The sequence below is a fragment of the Moschus berezovskii genome, chromosome X, assembly GCF_049115385.1.
Source record: "Moschus berezovskii isolate FMDL1 chromosome X, NW_MosBer_1.0, whole genome shotgun sequence".
Classification (NCBI taxonomy): Eukaryota; Metazoa; Chordata; class Mammalia; order Artiodactyla; family Moschidae; genus Moschus; species Moschus berezovskii.
This window is the reverse complement of record NC_142488.1, coordinates 65848733-65868380: the sequence shown is the minus strand read 5'-3', so window position 1 is coordinate 65868380 and position 19648 is coordinate 65848733. Positions and strand designations below refer to the sequence as shown.

The 19648-nt window shown below is 39.1% G+C and overlaps 1 protein-coding gene across 1 annotated transcript in view; it reads left to right on the top strand.

Moving 5' to 3' along the window:
• The window catches only part of ZDHHC15 (zDHHC palmitoyltransferase 15), a 203696-nt gene that overhangs the window by 169436 nt on the left and 14612 nt on the right, over nt 1–19648 (top strand). Inside the window, exon 11 of the mRNA XM_055437898.2 lies at nt 13286–13364. Coding sequence (XP_055293873.1) covers nt 13286–13332 — 47 coding nt within the window. The 3' untranslated portion in view covers nt 13333–13364. The remainder of the gene's footprint in view (nt 1–13285; nt 13365–19648) is intronic.

Genomic DNA, 19648 nt, shown 5'->3' with positions numbered 1-19648 from the left:
AGAGTTGGACTGTGAAGAAAGCTGATCGCCGAAGAATTGATGCTTTTGAACTGTGGTGTTGGAGAAGACTCTCGAGAGTCCCTTGGACTGCAAGGAGATCCAACCAGTCCATTCTAAAGATCAATCCTGGGTGATCATTGGAAGGACTGATGCTAAAGCTGAAACTCCAATACTTTGGCCACCTCATGCGATGAGTTGACTCACTGGAAAAGACTCTGATGCTGGGAAGAATTGGGGGTGGGAGGAGAAGGGGACGACAGAGAATGAGATGGCTGGATGGCATCACCGACTCGATGGACATGAGTTTGAGTGAACTCCGTGAGCTGGTGATGGACAGGGAGGCCCGGCATGCTGTGATTCATGGGGTCGCAAAGCGTCGGATACAACTGAGCGACTGAACTGTACTGAAGGTGGCACCAGCGGTAAAGAACACACCTACCAATTCAGGAGACATATGAGACATGGGTTTGATCTGTGGCTTGGGAAGGTTCCCTGGAGGAGCGCATGGAAACCCACTCCAGTATTCTTGCCTGGGAAATTCCATGGACAGAGGAGCCTGATGGTCTACAGTCCATTGGGTCACACAGAGACGGACATGACTGAAGCAACTAAACAGGCACACAAAAGCAACGTTTCCATGAATTCAAGTGGACAAGGAAATGAATGGAAGATAAACTCAGAGGGTAAATAATAAAACCTTTGAGGACACTCATAATTCAGGGAAGAGCCTTAGAAAATACAGTGAATGAGAGAGTATTGCCCTATTTTACAGATGAAAAAGTCGAAGCTAGTGAGTCACTTACATAAAGTCACTTATAAGGCAATTAAGCAGTCATAACTCAACCTAAGTTCTTAGAGACGTCACATTATGTCCATTTCCTTACTCTGCCCAATCTCTGAAAACCAATGGGTACGAAAAAGTATACATATACTCTTGTGGTCACTTCCCATAGTATCAGAGGTTTATGTGGGAACATAGGGTTTTAAAGGAAGGGAAGAGATCTCATATGAGGCAGGAAGAGAAACAGCTGGGCCAGCATACACTAAATCGAAAATGACATCATTCTTTGTTCAAGTAAACATTTATTGAATAACGGTAAAATCACTACAGAAAGAGCAGGTAGGGGTAGTGAAAGCAGTATAGGTGTAGATGATAGGAGGAGAAAGTAAATTATTTTCCTAAATTCTGCATTTGTCTTCTCTTATGCAGAGCCTAGTTTTTGAAGTATCTGCATTCTTTCAATTTAGTCCTCACCTGGCGATGACCCTTTGCAGCCTTAGCTTAATCTCCTATGGGAGTGAAACTATGGAGGAAGTTGATATTTGAGTTTTCCAGCTCAAGTTTCAGTGTCTGGAAGCCTGATTTTAATTCAAATGATTGCAGGAAGGAATTGCTCTGGCCAAATCAAGTGTGGATTGCAATGGTAAATAGTAAAAGAAACCCATCTAGCAGAATACTAAAAGCCAATGTCTGAAAAGGTACACTGCCAAACCATACATTCAAAGTTCTGAGACAGCCAAACCATACCTACAAAGTTCTGAGACAGCCAACCATCAGAAAGAAACATCAAGGCAAATAGTGCATTAAAGTTCCAGAACTGCCTTTTACGTTGATCAATTGCTTTCTTGATAGAAATGTATAGGTAAGATGACATGTATGCTCAAGCACTTGCTGCCTCTTTTTCTGTTTGGAGGTGTTTGGCAAACATGAGTAATTATCTGTATATCCTTCACTGAAGAGCTGGGTCAATACAACTGCTTTATGTGCAGACTTACAGACAAGAGTACCCTAGGTCTGGGAATCCAAATAAGACAGAATGCTTTGCCCACCATAGAGACATGATTCCAAAGACAGACATTAGCTGAGCCACATTTTACTGTTCCACTCTTCCTGGAAGAAAGCAGACTTGTCTTTAGAATCTGCCTGGTTAATTTAGTGGCATGAGAAGTTGCCATCCTACTGTGGCAAGGGTAACCCACGCTGACTGTCCTCTATTTTCTGGGACCCAGACCTTACACTTATGGGAGCACTATGAAGGCACATTGAGTTCATAAAAGAGAACTGTAAGGGACTGTAAGGGACAACCACTGTCGACTTTCTTTTAATCTCAAAGTGCCAAGTACATTATTATGCAGGGAATGTAAAGAAAGTGATTATCTGTACATTAAGCAAGCTGATTCAGAGTATAATTTGCTCCTCAAATGATCAAACAGATGTTGGCAATTTGACCTCTGGTTATTCTGCCTTTTCTAAATTCAGCTTGAACATCTGGAAGTTCTCAGTACACGTACTATTTAAGCCTGGATTGGAGAATTTTGCGCATTACTTTGCTAATGTGTGAGATGATTCCAATTGTGCAGTAGTTGGAACATTCCTTGACATTGCCTTTCTTTGGGATTGGAGTGAAAACTGATCTTTTCCAGTCCTGTGATCACTGCAGAGTTTTACAAATTTGCTGGCATATTGAGTGTAGCACACCATCATCTTTTAGGATTTGAAATAGCTGAACTGGAATTCCATCACCTCCACGAGCTTTGTTCTTAGTGATGCTTCCTAAGGACCACTAGTTCGCATTCCAGGATATCTGGCTCTGGGTGAGTGATCACCTGATCACACGATCATGGTTATCTGGTTCATGAAAATCTTTTTTATAAAGTTCTTCTGTGTATTTTTCCCACTTCTTCTTAATATTTTCTGTTTCTGTTAGGTCCATACCATTTCTGTACCTTTTTGTGCCCATCTTTGCATGAAATGTTACCTTGGTATCTCTAATTTTCTAGAAGAGATCTCTAGTCTTTCCCATTCTCTTGTTTTCCTCTATTTCTTTGCATTGATCACTTAGGAAGGCTTTCTTATCTCTCCTTGCTATTCTTTGGAATTCTGCATTCAAATGGGTATATCTTTCCTTTTCTGCTTTGCCTTTCACTTATCTTCTTTCCTCAGCTATTTGTAAGGCCTTCTCAGACAACCATTTTGCCTTTTATCATTTCTTTTTCTTGGGGATGGTCTTGATCACTGCCTCCTGTACAATGTCACGAACCTCCACCCAAAGTTCTTCAGGCACTCTGTCTATCAGATCAAATCCCTTGAATCTATTTGTCACTTCCACTGTGGGATTTTATTTAGGTCATAACTGAATGGTCTAGTGGTTTTCCCTACTTTCTTCAATTTAAATCTGAATTTTGCAATAAGGACATGTCAGTTCCCAGTCTTGATTTTGCTGACTGTATAGAACTTCTCCATCTTTGGCTGCAAAGAATAAAATCAATCTGATTTTGCTATTGACCATCTGATGATGCCCATGTATAGAGTCTTCTCTTGTGTTGTTGGAAGAGGGTGTTTGCTATGACCAGTGCATTCTCTTGGCAAAACTCTGTTAGCTTTTGCCCTGCTTCAATTTCTACTCCAAGGCCAAACTTGCCTGTTACTCCAAGTATCTCTTTACTTCCTACTTTTGCATTCCAGTCCCCTATGATGAAAAGGACATCTTTGGTGTTAATTCTAGAAGGTCTTGTAGGTCTTCATAGACCCATTCAACTTCAGTTTTTTCAGCATTAGTGGTTGGGGCATAGACTTGGATTACCGTGATATTAAATGGTTTGCCTTGGAAATGAACACAGATCATTCAGTCGTTTTTAAGACCGCATCCAAGTATTGCATTTCAGACTCTTTTGTTGACTATGAGGATTACTCCATTTTTTCTAAGGGATTCTTGCCCACAATAGTAGATATAATGGTCGCCTGAATTAAACTCACTCATTCCAGTACATTTTAGTTCATTGATTCCTAAAATGTCGATGTTCACTCTTAGCATCTACTGTTTGACCACTTCCAATTTACCTTGATTCATGGACCTAACATTCCAGGTTCCTATGCAATATTGCTCTTTACAGCATCAGACTTTACTTCCATCACCAGTCACATCCACAACTGGGCGTTGTTTTCGCTTTGGTTCTGTCTCTTCATTATTTCTGGAGTTATTTCTCCACTCTTCTCCAGTAACATATTGGGCATCTATAGACCTGGGGAGTTCATCTTTCAGTGTCATATCTTTTTGCCTTTTCATACTGTTCATGGGGTTCTCAAGGCAAGAATACTGAAGTGGCTTGCCATTCCCTTCTCCAGTGGACCACGTTTTGTCAGAACTCTCCACTATGACCCATCCATCTTGAGTGGCCCTACACGGCGTGGCTCATATTTTCATTGAGTTAGACAAGGTTGTGGTCCATGTGATCAGTTTGATTACTTTTCTGTGACTGTGATTTTCATCCTGTCTTCCCTCTGATAAAGATAAGAGTCTTACGGAAGCTTCCTGATGGGAGAGACTGACAGTGGAGGAAACTGGGGCTTGTTCATGGGTGGGTCCATTCTCAGTAAATCTTTAATCAAATTTTCTGTTGAAGGGTGGGACTGTCTTCTCTCCTTGTTGTTTGATCTGAGACCAAACTATTAGGGATAATGAAGAATAGGGCAACCTCCTCTAAAAGGTCTTGTTCATGCACTGTTTTATTCAGTGCCCCTGACCCTGCAGCAGGCCACTGTCGACCCACACGTCTATTGGACACTCCTGGACACTCACAGGCAAGTCTGGGCCAGTCTCTTGTGGGGTCACTGCTCTTTTCTCCTGAGTCCTGGTATGCACAAGGTTTTGTTTGTGCCCACCCAGAGTCTGTTTTCCCAGTCCTGTGTAAGTTCTGTAATCAAATCCCACCGGCCAACAAAGTCAAATTCCTGGGGGTTCTCAGTCCCTTTGCTAGATCCCCAGGTTGGGAAATATGTTGTGGATCCTAAAACTTTATTAACAATACGAGAATTTATTTGCTATAATTGTTCTGCAGTTTGTGGGTTGTCTGCTCAGTGGCTTTATGTTGGGATTAATGGCGACCTACTCCAAGAGAGCTTATGCCACAGGCTGTGTGACCCAGGTCTACTGCCCAGAGCCCATGCCCCTGAAGCAGGCCACTGCTGTCCCACGCCTCCACAGGAGACAGTCAAACACTCAAAGGCAGGTCTGGCTCAGTCTCTGTGGGGTCTCTGAGTCCTGGTGCACACAAGGTTTTGTTTGAGGCCTCTGAGCATCTCTGGCATGTATTGAGTTTGATTCTAAGCATCATTTTGCCCCTCCTACAGTCTTGCTTGGCTTTCTCCTTTGCGCTTGGATGTGGGGTGTCATTTTTTGGTGAGATCCAACTTTCTCCTATTGATGGTTGTTCAGCAGCAAGTTGCAACTTTGGAGTGCTCACAGGAGAAGATGAGTGCATGTCCTTCTACTCCGCCATCTTGCTCCACAAGTTGGCTCCAGAGATCAAATTGCCAACATTTGTTGGATCATACAAAAAGCAAGAGAGTTCCAGAAAAACATCTACTTCTGCTGTATTGACTATGCTAAAGCCTTTGACTGTGTGGATCACAACGAACTGTGTAAATTCTTTTTTTTTTTTTTTTTTACAATATTATATTGGTTGGTTTTGCCATACATTGATATGAATTTGCCCCGGGTTTACATAAGTTCCCCCTCCTGAACCCCCCTCCTACCACCCTCCTCCCTTTATCCTCCCTCTGGGTCATCCCCACATGCCAGCCCCGAGCATCCTATAACATGCATTGACCCTGAACTAGTGATTCGTTTCACATATGACAAAATACGTGTTTCAATGCCATTCTCCCAAATCATCCCACCCTCACCCTCTCCCATAGAGTCCCAAAGACTGTTTTATACATCTGTGTCTCTTTTGCTGTCTCGTATACAGGGTTATCATTTGCATCTTTCTAAATTCCATATATATGTGTTAGTATACTGTATTGGTGTTTTTCTTTCTGGCTTACTTCACTCTGTATAATAGGCTGCAGTTTCATCCACCTCATTAGAACTGATTCAAATGTATTCTTTTTAATGGCTGAATAATACTCCATTGTGTATATGTACCAAAGCTTTCTTATCCATTCGTCTGCAGATGGACATCTAGGTTGCTTCCATGTCCTGGCTATTATAAACAGTGCTACAATGAACATTGGAGTACACGTGTCTCTTTCAATTCTGGTTTCCTCGGTGTGTATGCCCAGGAGTGCGATTGCTGGATCATATGGCAGTTCTATTTCCAATTTTTTGAGGAATCTCCATACTGTTCTCCATAGTGGCTGTACTAGTTTGCATTCCCACCAACAGTGTAAGAGGGTTCCTTTCTCTCCACATCCTCTCCAGCATTTATTGCATGTAGACTTTTGGATAGCAGCCATTCTGACTGGTGTGAAATGGTATCTCATTGTGGTTTTGATTTGCATCTCTCTGATTATGAGGGATGTTGAGCATTTTTTCATGTGTTTGTTAGCCATCTGTATGTCTTCTTTGGAGAAATGTCTGTTTAGTTCTTTGGCCCATTTTTTGATTGGGTCATTTATTTTTCTGGAATTCAGCTGCAGGAGCTGCTTGTATAATTTGGAGATTAATCCTTTATCAGTTGCTTCATTTGCTATTATTTTCTCCCATTCTGAAGGCTGTCTTTTCACCTTACTTATAGTTTCCTTTGCTGTGCAGAAGCTTTTGATTTTAATTAGGTCCCATTTGTTTATTTTTGCTTTTATTTCCAATATTCTGGGAGGTGGGTCTTGCAGGATCCTGCTGTGATTTATGTCGGAGAGGTTTTGCCTACGTTCTCCTCTAGGAGTTTTATAGTTTCTGGTCTTACATTTAGCTCTCTAATCCATTTTGAGTTTATTTTGGTGTATGGTGTTAGGAAGTGTTCTAGTTTCATTCTTTTACAAGTGGCTGACCAGTTTTCCCAGCACCACTTGTTAAAGAGACTGTCTTTTCTCCATTTTATATTCTTGCCTCCTTTGTCAAAGATGAGGTGACCATAGATGCTTGGATTTATCTCTGGGCTTTCTATTTTGTTCCATTGATCTATATTTCTGTCTTTATGCCAGTACCATACTGTCTTGATGACTGTGGCTTTGTAGTAGAGCCTGAAGTCCGGCAGGTTAATTCCCCCAGTTCCATTTTTCTTCCTCAAGATTGCTTTGGCTATTCGAGGTTTTTTGTATTTCCATACAAATTGTGAGATTATTTGTTCTAGTTCTGTGAAAAATATCTTTGGTAGCTTGATAGGGATTGCATTGAATGTATAAATTACTTTGGGTAGTATACTCATTTTTACAATATTTATTCTTCCAATCCATGAACATGGTATATTTCTCCATCTATTAGTGTCCTCTTTGATTGCTTTCAGTAGTGTTTTATAGTTTTCTATGTACAAGTCTTTTGTTTCTTTAGGTAGATATATTCCTAAGTATTTAATTCTTTTCGTTGCAACAGTGAATGGAATAGTTTCCTTAATTTTTCTTTCTATTTTCTCATTATTAGTGTATAGGAATGCAAGGGATTTCTGTGTGTTGATTTTATATCCTGCAACGTTACTGTAATCATTGATTAGCTCTAGTAGTTTTCTGGTAGAGTCTCTAGGGTTTTCTGTGTAGAGGATCATGTCATCAGCGAACAGTGAAAGTTTTATTTCTTCTTTTCCAATTTGTATTCCTTTTATGTCTTTTTCTGCTCTGATTGCTGTAGCCAAAACTTCCAGAACTATGTTGAATAGTAGTGGTGAGAGTGGGCACCCTTGTCTTGTTCCTGACTTTAGGGAAAATGCTTTCAGTTTTTCACCATTGAGGATAATGTTTGCTGTGGGTTTGTCATATATAGCTTTTATTATGTTGAGGTATGTCCCTTCTATTCCCACTTTCTGGAGGGTTTTTATCATAAATGGATGTTGAATTTTGTCGAAGGCTTTCTCTGCATCTATTGAAATAATCATATGATTTTTATTTTTCAGTTTGTTAATGTGGTGTATTACGTTGACTGATTTGCGGATATTGAAGAATCCTTGCATTCCTGGGATAAAGCCCACTTGGTCATGATGTATGATCTTCTTAATATGCTGTTGGATTCTGATTGCTAGAATTTTGTTAAGGATTTTTGCATCTATGTTCATCAGTGATATTGGCCTGTAGTTTTCTTTTTTTGTGGGGTCTTTACCAGGTTTTGGGATTAGGGTGATGGTGGCCTCATAGAATGAGTTTGGAAGTTTCCCTTCCTCAGCAATTTTCTGGAAGAGTTTGAGTAGAATAGGTGTTAGCTCTTCTCTAAATTTTTGGTAGAATTCAGCTGTGAAGCTGTCTGGACCTGGGCTTTTGTTTGCTGGGAGATTTTTGATTACAGTTTCAATTTCCGTGCTTGTGATGGGTCTGTTCAGATTTTCTATTTCTTCCTGGTTCAGTTTTGGGAAGTTGTATTTTTCTAGGAATTTGTCCATTTCTTCCAGGTTATTCATTTTATTGCCATATAATTCCTGATAGTATTCTCTAATAATCCTTTGTATTTCTGTGTTGTCAGTTGTGATCTCTCCATTTTCATTTCTAATTTTATTGATTTGGTTCTTCTCCCTTTGTTTCTTGATAAGTCTGGCTAGTGGTTTGTCAATTTTATTTACCTTCTCAAAGAACCAGCTTTTGGCTTTGTTGATTTTTGCTATAGTCTCTTTTGTTTCTTTTGCATTTATCTCTGCCCTAATTTTTACAATTTCTTTCCTTCTACTGACCCTGGGGTTCTTCATTTCTTCCTTTTCTAGTTGCTTTAGATGTAGAGTTAGGTTATTTAGTTGACTTTTTTCTTGTTTCTTGAGGTGTGCCTGTATTGCTATGAACTTCCCCCTTAGCACTGCTTTTCCAGTGTCCCAGAGGTTTTGGGTTGTTGTGTTTTCATTTTCATTCATTTCTATGCATATTTTGATTTCTCTTTTGATTTCTTCTATGATTTGTTCGTTGTTCAGCAGCGTGTTATTCAGCCTCCATATGTTGGCATGTTTAATAGTTTTTCTCCCATAATTGAGATCTAAGTTTACTGCATTGTGGTCAGAAAAGATGCATGGAATGATTTCAACTTTTTTGAACTTACCAAGGCTAGATTTATGGCCCAGGATGTGATCTATCCTGGAAAAGGTTCCATGTGCACTTGAGAAAAAGGTGAAATTCATTGTTTTGGGGTGAAATGTCCTATAGAGATCTATTAGGTCTAACTGGTCTATTGTATCATTTAAAGATTGTGTTTCCTTGTTAATTTTCTGTTTAGTTGATCTATCCATAGATGTAAGTGGGGTATTAAAATCTCCCACTATTATTGCATTATTGTTAATTTCCCCTTTCATACTTGTTAGTAATTGTCTTACATATTGCGGTGCTCCTATGTTGGGTGCATAAATATTTATAATTGTTACATCTTCTTCTTGGATTGATCCTTTGATCATTATGTAGTTTCCTTCTTTGTCTCTTTTCACAGCCTTTGTTTTAATGTCTATTTTATCTGATATGAGTATTGCTACTCCTGCTTTCTTTTGGTCTCTATTTGCATGGAATATCTTTTTCCAGCCCTTCACTTTCAGTCTGTATGTGTCCCTCGTTTTGAGGTGGGTCTCTTGCAGACAACATATATGGGGGTCTTGTTTTTGTATCCATTCAGCCAGCCTTTGTCTTTTGGTTGGGGCATTCAACCCATTTACGTTTAAGGTAATTATTGATAAGTACGATCCCAAAGCCATTTTCTTTATTGCTTTGGGTTCGAGTTTATACACCCTTTCTGTGTTTCCTGTCTTGAGAAAATCCTTTAGCATTTGTTGGAGAGCTGGTTTGGTGATGCTGAATTCTCTCAGCTTTTGCTGGTCTGTAAAGCTTTTGATTTCTCCTTCATATTTGAATGAGATCCTTGCTGGGTACAGTAGTCCGGGCTGTAGGTTATTTTCTTTCATCACTTTAAGTATGTCTTGCCATTCCCTCCTGGCCTGAAGAGTTTCTGTTGAAAGATCAGCTGTTATCCTTATGGGAATCCCCTTGTGTGTTATTTGCTGTTTTTCCCTTGCTGCTTTTAATATTTGTTCTTTGTGTTTGATCTTTGTTAATTTGATTAATATGTGTCTAGGAGTATTTCGCCTTGGGTTTATCCTGTTGGGGACTCTCTGGGTTTCTTGGACTTGGGTGATTATTTCTTTCCCTATTTTAGGGAAGTTTTCAACTATTATCTCCTCAAATATTGTTTCATGGTCTTTCTTTTTGTCTTCTTCTTCTGGTATTCCTATGATTCGAATGTTGGAGCGTTTAACATTGTCCCAGAGGTCTCTAATATTGTTCTCATTTCTTTTAATTTGTTTTTCTTTTTTCCTCTCTGTTTCATTTATTTCAACAGTTGTGTAAAATTCTTAAAGAGATGGTGATACCAGGCCACCCTACCTGCCTCCTGGGACATCTGTACGCAGGTCAAGAAGCAACAGTTAGAACTGGAGGTGGAACAACAGACTGGTTCCAAATTGAGAAAGGAGTACATCAGGGCTGTATATTGTCATCCTGCTTATTTAACTTATATGCAGAGTACATCATGCGTAATGCTGGGCGAGATGAAGCACAAGTTGGAATCAAGATTGCCAAGAAAAATATCAATAACCTCAGATATGTAGATGATACCACCCGTATGGCAGAGAGCAAAGAGGAACTAAAGAGATCTTGATGAAAATGAAAGAGGAGAGTGAAAAAGTTGGCTTAAAACTCAACATTCAGAAAACTAAGATCATGGCATCCAGTCTCATCAGTTCAGTTCAGTTCAGTTCAGTCACTCAGTCGTGACCGACTCTTTGTGACCCCATGAATCACAGCACGCCAGGCCTCCCTGTCCATCACCAACTCCCAGAGTTCACTCAAACTCATGTCCATCGAGTCGGTGATGCCATCCAGCCATCTCATTCTCTGTCGTCCCCGTCTCCCCCTGCCCCCAATGCCTCCCAGCATCAGAGACTTTTCCAGTGAGTCAACTCATCGCATGAGGTGGCCAAAGTATTGCAGTTTCAGGTTTAGCATCAGTCCTTCCAATGAACACCCAGGATTGATCTCCTTTAGAATGGACTGGTTGGATCTGCTTGCAGTCCAAGGGACTCTCAAGAGTCTTCTCCAGCACCACAGTTCAAAAGGATCAATTCTTCGGTGATCAGCTGTCTTCACAGTCCAATTCTCACATCCATACATGACCACGGGAAAAACCATAGCCTTGACTAGACGGACCTTTGTTGGCAAAGTAATGTCTCTGCTTTTTAATATACAATCTAGGTTGATCATAACTTTCCTTCCAAGGAGCAAGCATCTTTTAATTTCATGGCTGCAATCAGCATCCGCAGTGATTTTGGAGCCCCCCAATATAAAGTCTGACACTGTTTCCACTGTTTCCCCATCTATTTCCCATGAAGTGTTAGGACCAGATGCCATGATCTTAGTTTTCTGAATGGTGAGCTTCAAACCAACCTTTTCACTCTCCTCTTTCACTTTCATCAAGAGGCTTTTGAGTTCCTCTTCACTTTCTGCCATAAAGGTGGTGTTATCTGCATATCTGAGGTGATTGATATTTCTCCCGGCAATCTTGATTCCAGCTTGTGCTTCTTCCAGCCCAGCGTTCCTCATGATGTACTCTGCATATAAGTTAAATAAGCAGGGTGACACTATACAGCCTTGACGTACTCCTTTTCCTATTTGGAACCAGTCTGTTGTTCCATGTACAGTTCTATCTCTTGCTTCCTGACCTGCATACAGGTTTCTCAAGAGGCAGGTCAGGTGGTCTGGTATTCCCATCTCTTTCAAAATGTTCCACAGTTTATTGTGATCCACACAGTCAAAGGCTTTGGCATAGTCAATGAAGCAGAAATAGATGTTTTTCTGGAACTCTCTTGCTTTCTCCATGATTCAGCGGATGTTTGCAATTTGATCTCTGGTGCCTCTGCCTTTTCTAAAACTTGCTGGAACATCTGGGAGCTCATGGTTCACATATTGCTGAAGCCTGGCTTGGAGAATTTTGAGCATGACTTTACTAGCATGTGAGATGAGTGCAATTGTGCGGTAGTTTGAGCATTGTTTGGCATTGCCTTTCTTTGGGATTGGAATGAAAACTGACCTTTGCCAGTCCTGTGACCACTGCTGAGTGTTCCAAATTTGCTGGCCTATTGATGCAGCACTTTCACAGCATCATCTTTCAAGATTTGAAATAGCTCAATTGGAATTCCATCACCTCCACTAGTTTTCTTCGTAGTGACTTCACGTTCTAAGATGTCTCATCACTTCATGTCAAATAGATGGGGAAACAATGGAAACAGTGACAGACTTTATTTTCTTGGGCTCCAAAATCACTGCAGATGGTGACTGCAGTCATGAAATTTAAAGATGCTTGCTCCTCTGAAGTAAAGCTATGACCAACCTAGACAGCATATTGAACAGCAGAGACATTACTTTGCTGGCAAAGTTCCGTTTATCAAAGCTATAATTTTTCCAGTAATTATGTTTGGATGTGAGAGTTGGATTATAAAGAAAGCTGAGTGCTGAAGAATTGCTGCTTTTGAACAGTGGTGTTGGAGAAGACTCTTGAGAGTCCCTTGGACTGCAAGGAAATCCAACTAGTCAATCCTAACGGAAATCAGTCCTGAATATTCATTGGAAGCACCGATGCTGAAGCAAAGTTCCAATACTTTGGCCACCTGACACGAAGAACTGACTCATTGGAAAAGACCCTGATGCTGGGAAAGATTGAGTGTAGGAGGATAATGGGACAACAGAGGATGAAATGGTTGGATGGCATCACCAACTCGATGGACATGAGTTTGAGCAAGCTCTGAGAGTTGGTGATGGACAGGGAAGCCTGGTGTGCTGCAGTCCATGGGGTGGCAAAGTGTTGGACACACTGAACGACTGAACTGAACTTGCTCCTCAATAGGCTGGGGATTGGAAACAAGAAATCTCTACTGTAAATGGTGTTGCTTGTTGATTCCAAAGCCTCTTGTTTTCTAGATATATCGTTCCTTTTTAAAAACACACCAAAACCTGAAGTGCTATAACAGCTGTCTCAGTTATGTCCAGTGGAATAACAAAACAGAGTAATTTTGTTAGTAGCAAGCCCCAAATATTTCATTAAAGCCAAATGATGTTTAGCTGTCATCACAGCTAGTTAAGTCAAATACTAGCCACTGTTATAGATCAGATAATGCTGACAAATAAAATAATCTTAGTGCATAGTACAGCAGGCTGACTACTCTTTAAATGTGAATGTATGGACTGGTTGCAAGTGCTTCAGTAGACAGCACACCAGTCTTTAGATATTTGTAGATGTCTGCTGCCTCCAGGGATTGCCTGAGAAAGATGTATGCCAATGAATGAATACCCAGCCATAGAAGAGAAAGGACATTTGTTTACCGTCACTTTTCAACCTTACAGATTATCCAGAAGGATCATCATCTCTTGCCGTGGAAACAGAAACATAGCAGCTTTTACATCTCCTGCATCTCTCAAACAGGTCAGTGTTCTGAGGGAGGCACATAGAGAAATACCTGGACTGCTAAGAAGCTGTCTGGGGAGCTGAACTAGAAAAGGAGTAAGTTCTCACCAGGCAAACAAGATGTTAAATTCTTCTGTCTTTTATTATTAACATAAGCAGAAGTTCTATACATAATTTCCCTGTGTAGTGTACTGAAAAGATGCCCTTACTCCCTGCAAACTCACATTATTCACTTTGCCTAAAAGACTCCAGGGTATTCAGAAACAGTCAAACATCTAGTTTGGGTTTTTGCCTTCTTGTCCTGGTGCATTTCAGGTCTCTGAAATGAAGAAGATTACAAATAGGTTTTTTTTGCCTGACTCCATTATGTCAGTTAACAAACTACTCTTACCCATAAACAAGCAAAAAGCACAATCCCTACATTCCCACTCTCCCAAAATGCTATTAATTTGTTCATCAGTGGTAGGCAGTCTTACACATGGGATTCTCTTTCACCTAATGAAAAGCTAAACAGCCTTCTCTTTGCAACATTCACAGGTAAATAAACTCAATGTAATTTAGTATCAAAGGAAAATTTTTAGTAAAAAAAAAAAATACCGTGGAGCTAGAAACAAATCTGATAAGCCTCCAATTCTATTCCCATGAAAAATCTGGCAATTATTCAGAGGCCGTCAATCTGTTGGCTCTCAGGTCTTCACTTCTTTATCTTACAGAACCCTACTGTGAACCAGTATAGATGCTACATAAGATTTTCTATATGCCAGTCACTTTGCTGTGTACTTGACATATGTTATCTCATTTAATGCTCACATCAACTCTTTGAGGTGAATGTTACTATCCCCATTTTAATGAGAAACCTGAAGTCCAAAGAAGTTAAACCACCTATCTAGCTACTATGTAAATAAAAAACGTTGCAACTGAGGTCTGTCTGACTTCAGATTATGCCCTTTATACTATAGTACTACATTTAAAAACCTGATTTATTGTATTTACTGTGCACCTTCACTTATAATTAAAGGTTTAAAAGAGGAAAGAATTAAATCTGTCTTCTTATCCAAAGTCCTAATGAAATGTTTGACACTTATATGGTACTAGTACTTAGATTTCAGTTATCCATGGTGTTTATCTCCTTAATTTTCTTATTTTAGAATTTTACTACGGATATTCTTTGACATATTAATAGATGTTAACAGGAAAAAGCTATTTGGTGAAATAAATTTAGGAAACCCTTTATCCGTATTAGAGAGTTATCTTTACCATAGGAATTATGCAAATAAATTTTGTCATTCTCCAAGAGGGGATTATAGTAGCCCCCTGAAGTTACTTGACTGAACTTATTTTCTTATATGCAGATAATGGCACTTTGTCTTTAAGTGCAGTACTTGTCAAGACTGATAATATGCTAAGGAATTTTGTGAATCCCCATAAGTGGAATAAGTTTTTTCAAAATTTATATGACCATGCCCTTTTTTCATAATATCTTGGGTAAATATGAAGCCATAAAATACATTTTGATATGATTCTCTAGGTAAGCAAAATTGCCTTTAAGCAATGCTTTTGCCATTGCACCCTGTTCAAATAAATTAACTGATAAATTTTGTAGAAACAACAGAGTCATATTCTAATAATAATATAAAAGTGTTTGGGAACACAGGAAGGCAGAATGGTACAATCATTTCAAAGTTTATCAAGATATTAAGAAATATACATAATCACTACAGTGATGTTTGTGAAAGCTCCACATGGAAAACAACTTGAATGTCTATCAATAGGAAAATGGTTGAATAAGTTATGTATTTCTAAATTATTAGATATTTTATGCATGTTTTTCTTGTTTTTCTTTTGAAAAGTTTTAAAAATTAAAGTATAAAGGATAAAGTGAATAACACTCTATTTACAACTTATGATTAACAAATGCTAGCATATTTTTTTCATTTTTTCTCAAATTTTTATGTATAAAAAAGAAATTATTGCCATAACTTTTTACACACAAAAGCACTGATTCTCGATGATATTTTCTTTGAAATGAAAATTCACATTTGGAGAAACATTTGCAAAATATGTAACACAAATTTTTTTTTTGTAACACACGCAATTTAGCATCCTCAATTTACAAAGATCTTATAAATCAGTAAGAGAAGGAACAATACAACAGTTAGAAATTCTTCAAAGGTTGAGAACAATCAGCAAATTAAAAATTAAAAAAACATGAAAATCACTCAACTTCAGTAGAAAGAAATGCAGATTAAAATAACCCTAGATACTAATTTTTGTCTACGAAAGAAGCCAATTTTTATAATGTTGGCAAGAACAGGAGCTGATAATGTAAGGTTAAATTCACAGATAATTTTTTGAGGGCAAAATATATAACATATATTAAAACCTTAACTGTCTCATGTAATTTTATCTGATAACTACATTTTAGAAATGTATTTCAATTTTAATGAAGTCATCAGAGATCTGCATGACTATTCATCATCAATTTATTATAATACCAGAAAATTGAAAACAAATATCTAACAACAGAGGAGTAGTGAAATAAATGACAAAATCATTGTGGTGAACTATTATGTACTGTCAAAAGTAATTATTTTGAAGAATAATTCATAAGATTATGTGGAAAAGCTGTGTGAGTGCAATTTAATTCTGAAAAGTTTACTGAGATATAGTTCACATGCCATGAAATTTGACCAAATACAGTATACAATTCAGTGGCTTTTTGGATATTTACAGTCATATAACCATCACCACAATCAATTTTAGGACATTTTCATTGCCTACAAAAGAAACCCCATACTCATTGCCAGTTACTCCCCATTCCTCCACTCCCACCTCTCAGTTCAGTTCAGTTCAGTCACTCAGTCGTGACCGACTCTTTGCGACCCCATGAATCACAGCACGCCAGGTCTCCCTGTCCATGACCAACTCCCGGAGTTCACTCAAACTCATGTCCAGCAGATCAGTGATGCCATCCAGCCATCTCATTCTCTGTCATCCCTTTCTCCTCCCACCCCCAATCCTTCCCAGCATCAGAATCTTTTCCAGTGAGTCACCTCGTCGCATGAGGTGGCCAAAGTATTGCAGTTTCAGCTTTAGCATCAGTCCTTCCAATGAACACCCAGGATCAATCTCCTCTAGAATGGACTGGTTGGATCTCCTTGCAGTCCAAGGGACTCTCAAGAGTCTTCTCCAGCACCACAGTTCAAAAGCATCAATTCTTCAGCAATCAGCTTTCTTCACAGTGCAAATCTCACATCCATATATGACCACGGGAAAAACCATAGCCTTGACTAGACAGACCTTGGTTGGCAAAGTAATGTCTATGCTTTTTAATATACTATCTAGATTGGTCATAACTTTCCTTCTAAGGAGTAAGCGTCTTTTAATTTCATGACTGCAATCAGCATCCGCAGTGATTTTGGAGCCCAAGAAAATCAAGTCTGACACTGTTTCCACTGTTTCCCAATCTATTTCCCATGAAGTGATGGGACCAGAAGCCATGATCTTTGTTTTCTGAATGTTGAGCTTCAAGCCAACCTTTTCACTCTCCTCTTTCACTTTCATCAAGAGGCTTTTGAGTTCCTCTTCACTTTCTGCCATAAGGGTGGTGTCATCTGCATATCTGAGGTGATTGATATTTCTCCCAGCAAACTTCATTCCAGCTTGTGCTTCTTCCAGCCCAGCGTTCCTCATGATGTACTCTGCATAGAAGTTAAATAAGTAGGGTGACAATATACAGCCTTGACATACTCCTTTTCCTATTTGGAACCAGTCTGTTGTTCCACGTCCAGTTCTAACTGTTGCTTCCTGACCTGCATACAGGTTTCTCAAGAGGCAGGTCAGGTGGTCTGGTATTCCCATCTCTTTCAGAATTTTCCACAGTTTATTGTGATCCACACAGTCAAAAGCTTTGGCAGTCAATGAAGCAGAAATAGATGTTTTCCTGAAACTCTCTTCCTTTCTCCATGATCCAGCAGATGTTGGCAATTTGATGCTGCCTCTGCCTTTTCTAAAACCTGCTTGAACATCTGGAAGTTCATGGTTCACATATTGCTGAAGCCTGGCTTGGAGAATTAGGAATCCACTAATCTACTTTCTATCTCTATAGATTTGCCTACTCTGGGCATTCCATATAATCCATGATTCCATGGAATCATACAATATGTGATCTTTTGGAAGAAAACGTGTGTAAATCAAATATTTGATAGGAGATTTGTATGCAGAATCCATCAATATAAAGAGCTCTTACAATTCTATGGTAAAAAGATGGTACATATTTTAATGAGCAAGGGATTTGAATAGACATTTCTCCACATACAAGTGAACAATAAGCACATGAAAAGATGCTTAACATCATTACCTATTAAGGAATACAAGTCAAAACAACAAGATACCGTTTAATAGCCACTAGAATGGCTATTGACATTGTTGTTCAGTCGCTAAGTCATATCTGACTCTTTTGCAACTCTATGGACCGTACCCCACCAGGTTCCTCCATCCATGGGATTTCCTGGTGGCTCAGTGGTAAAGAATCCACTTGCCAATGCAAGAGATACAGGTTCATCTTCTGGGTCAGGAAGCTCCCCTGGAGAAGGAAATGGCAACCTAGTCCAGTATTCTTGCCTGGGAAATCCCATGGACAGAGAAGCCTGGTGGATCACAGTCCATGGGGTTGCTAAAGACTTACTGACTAAACAACAACAACAGAGGATGGCTATAATCCAGAAGACAGGTAATAACAAGTGTTGGTGAGGATTTGGAGACATTGGAACCTTCACACACTTCTGGTGGCAGTACAGAACAGTGCAGTCACTTTAGAAAACAGCTTGGAAGTCCTTTAGTATGTTAAACATAAAATTACCATTATTATTCAGTTGCCAAGTCATGTCCAACTCTTTGTGACCCCATGTACCACAGCACGCCAGACTTCTCTGTCCCTCACCATCTCCCAGAGTTTGCCCACGTTCATGTCCATTGTTCATGTCTAAAACTACCATACGCCCCAACAATTCCACTTCTTTGTATATAACCAAGAAAAATGAAAATCATATGTTAAGAAAAAAAAAAAAAAACTCTTGCATGAATGTTCACAGCAGCACTATTCATAATACCCGAAAAATGGAAACAACACTAATAACCATCTGCTGATGAATAGATAAACAAAATGTGATATATCTCTACAATGGAATGCCATTTGGCAACCAAAGAAATGCATGCTACAACATGGGATGGACCTTGAAAACATTATAGAATAGTATTTTTAATTTTAATTTAAAATTTTTAAGTATTAAAATATATCTATATATGTAGGGAAACACTGAAAGGAATTATACCAAAATACAAATAAAAACAAACTTTTTACATGTGTTACTTCCTTCTCTGTCAAGCCTTAGCACTTCAACCTCTCTCTCGGCAATATTGTTTTCTCCTTAACTTCATTGCTTTAGCCAGCAAAAATCCAAACTCTAGATCCAATCTGCCTTCTCCATTTCTATACTCAGGCTGCTGAGAACTACTACAAAAATAATATAACTGGTTATAAATACTCACTGAAACTGATTAGAAATAGCACAACTGAGACTACACATTTGTGACCTTCAACTTAAACTGATCTGATAAGTTTTCACTGTTTAACAGTAGTTCTTTCCTTTGTTAACCACAACTTTATATAATCTCTCCTATCACTGTCATTCCACATCATAGGAAAGTCCTAACACATGCTGCTGCTGCTACTAAGTCGCTTCATTCGTGTCCGACTCTGTGCGACCCCATAGATGGCAGCACACTAGGCTCCTCTGTCCCTGGGATTCTCCAGGCAAGAATACTGAAGTTGGTTGCCATTTCCTTCTACAATGCATGAAAGTGAAAATTGAAAGTGAAGTCGCTCAGTCATGCCGGACTCTTAGTAACCCCATGGACTGCAGCCTACAGGGCTCTTCCATCCATGGGATTTTCCAGGCAAGAATACTGGAATGGGTTGCCAGTGCCTTCTCCGCCTAACACATGAAATAGGGCTAAGAAAGGAAATAAAAGTCACTCTAATTGGAAAAGAAGAAGTAAAATTATCTCTATTTGCAGATGTCATGATTGTCTACATACAGAATCTACAAAAATTCCTAGAACTAATGAGTAAGTTTATCAAGTTCACAGCACACAAGATCAATGGACAAACATCTATTATATTCCTATATACTAGCATTGCACAATTGGGAAACCAAAATAAAAAACACAATATCATTCACAATAACTCCAAAAAAAGTAAATAGATATATATCTAACAAATCATACATAATATCTATATG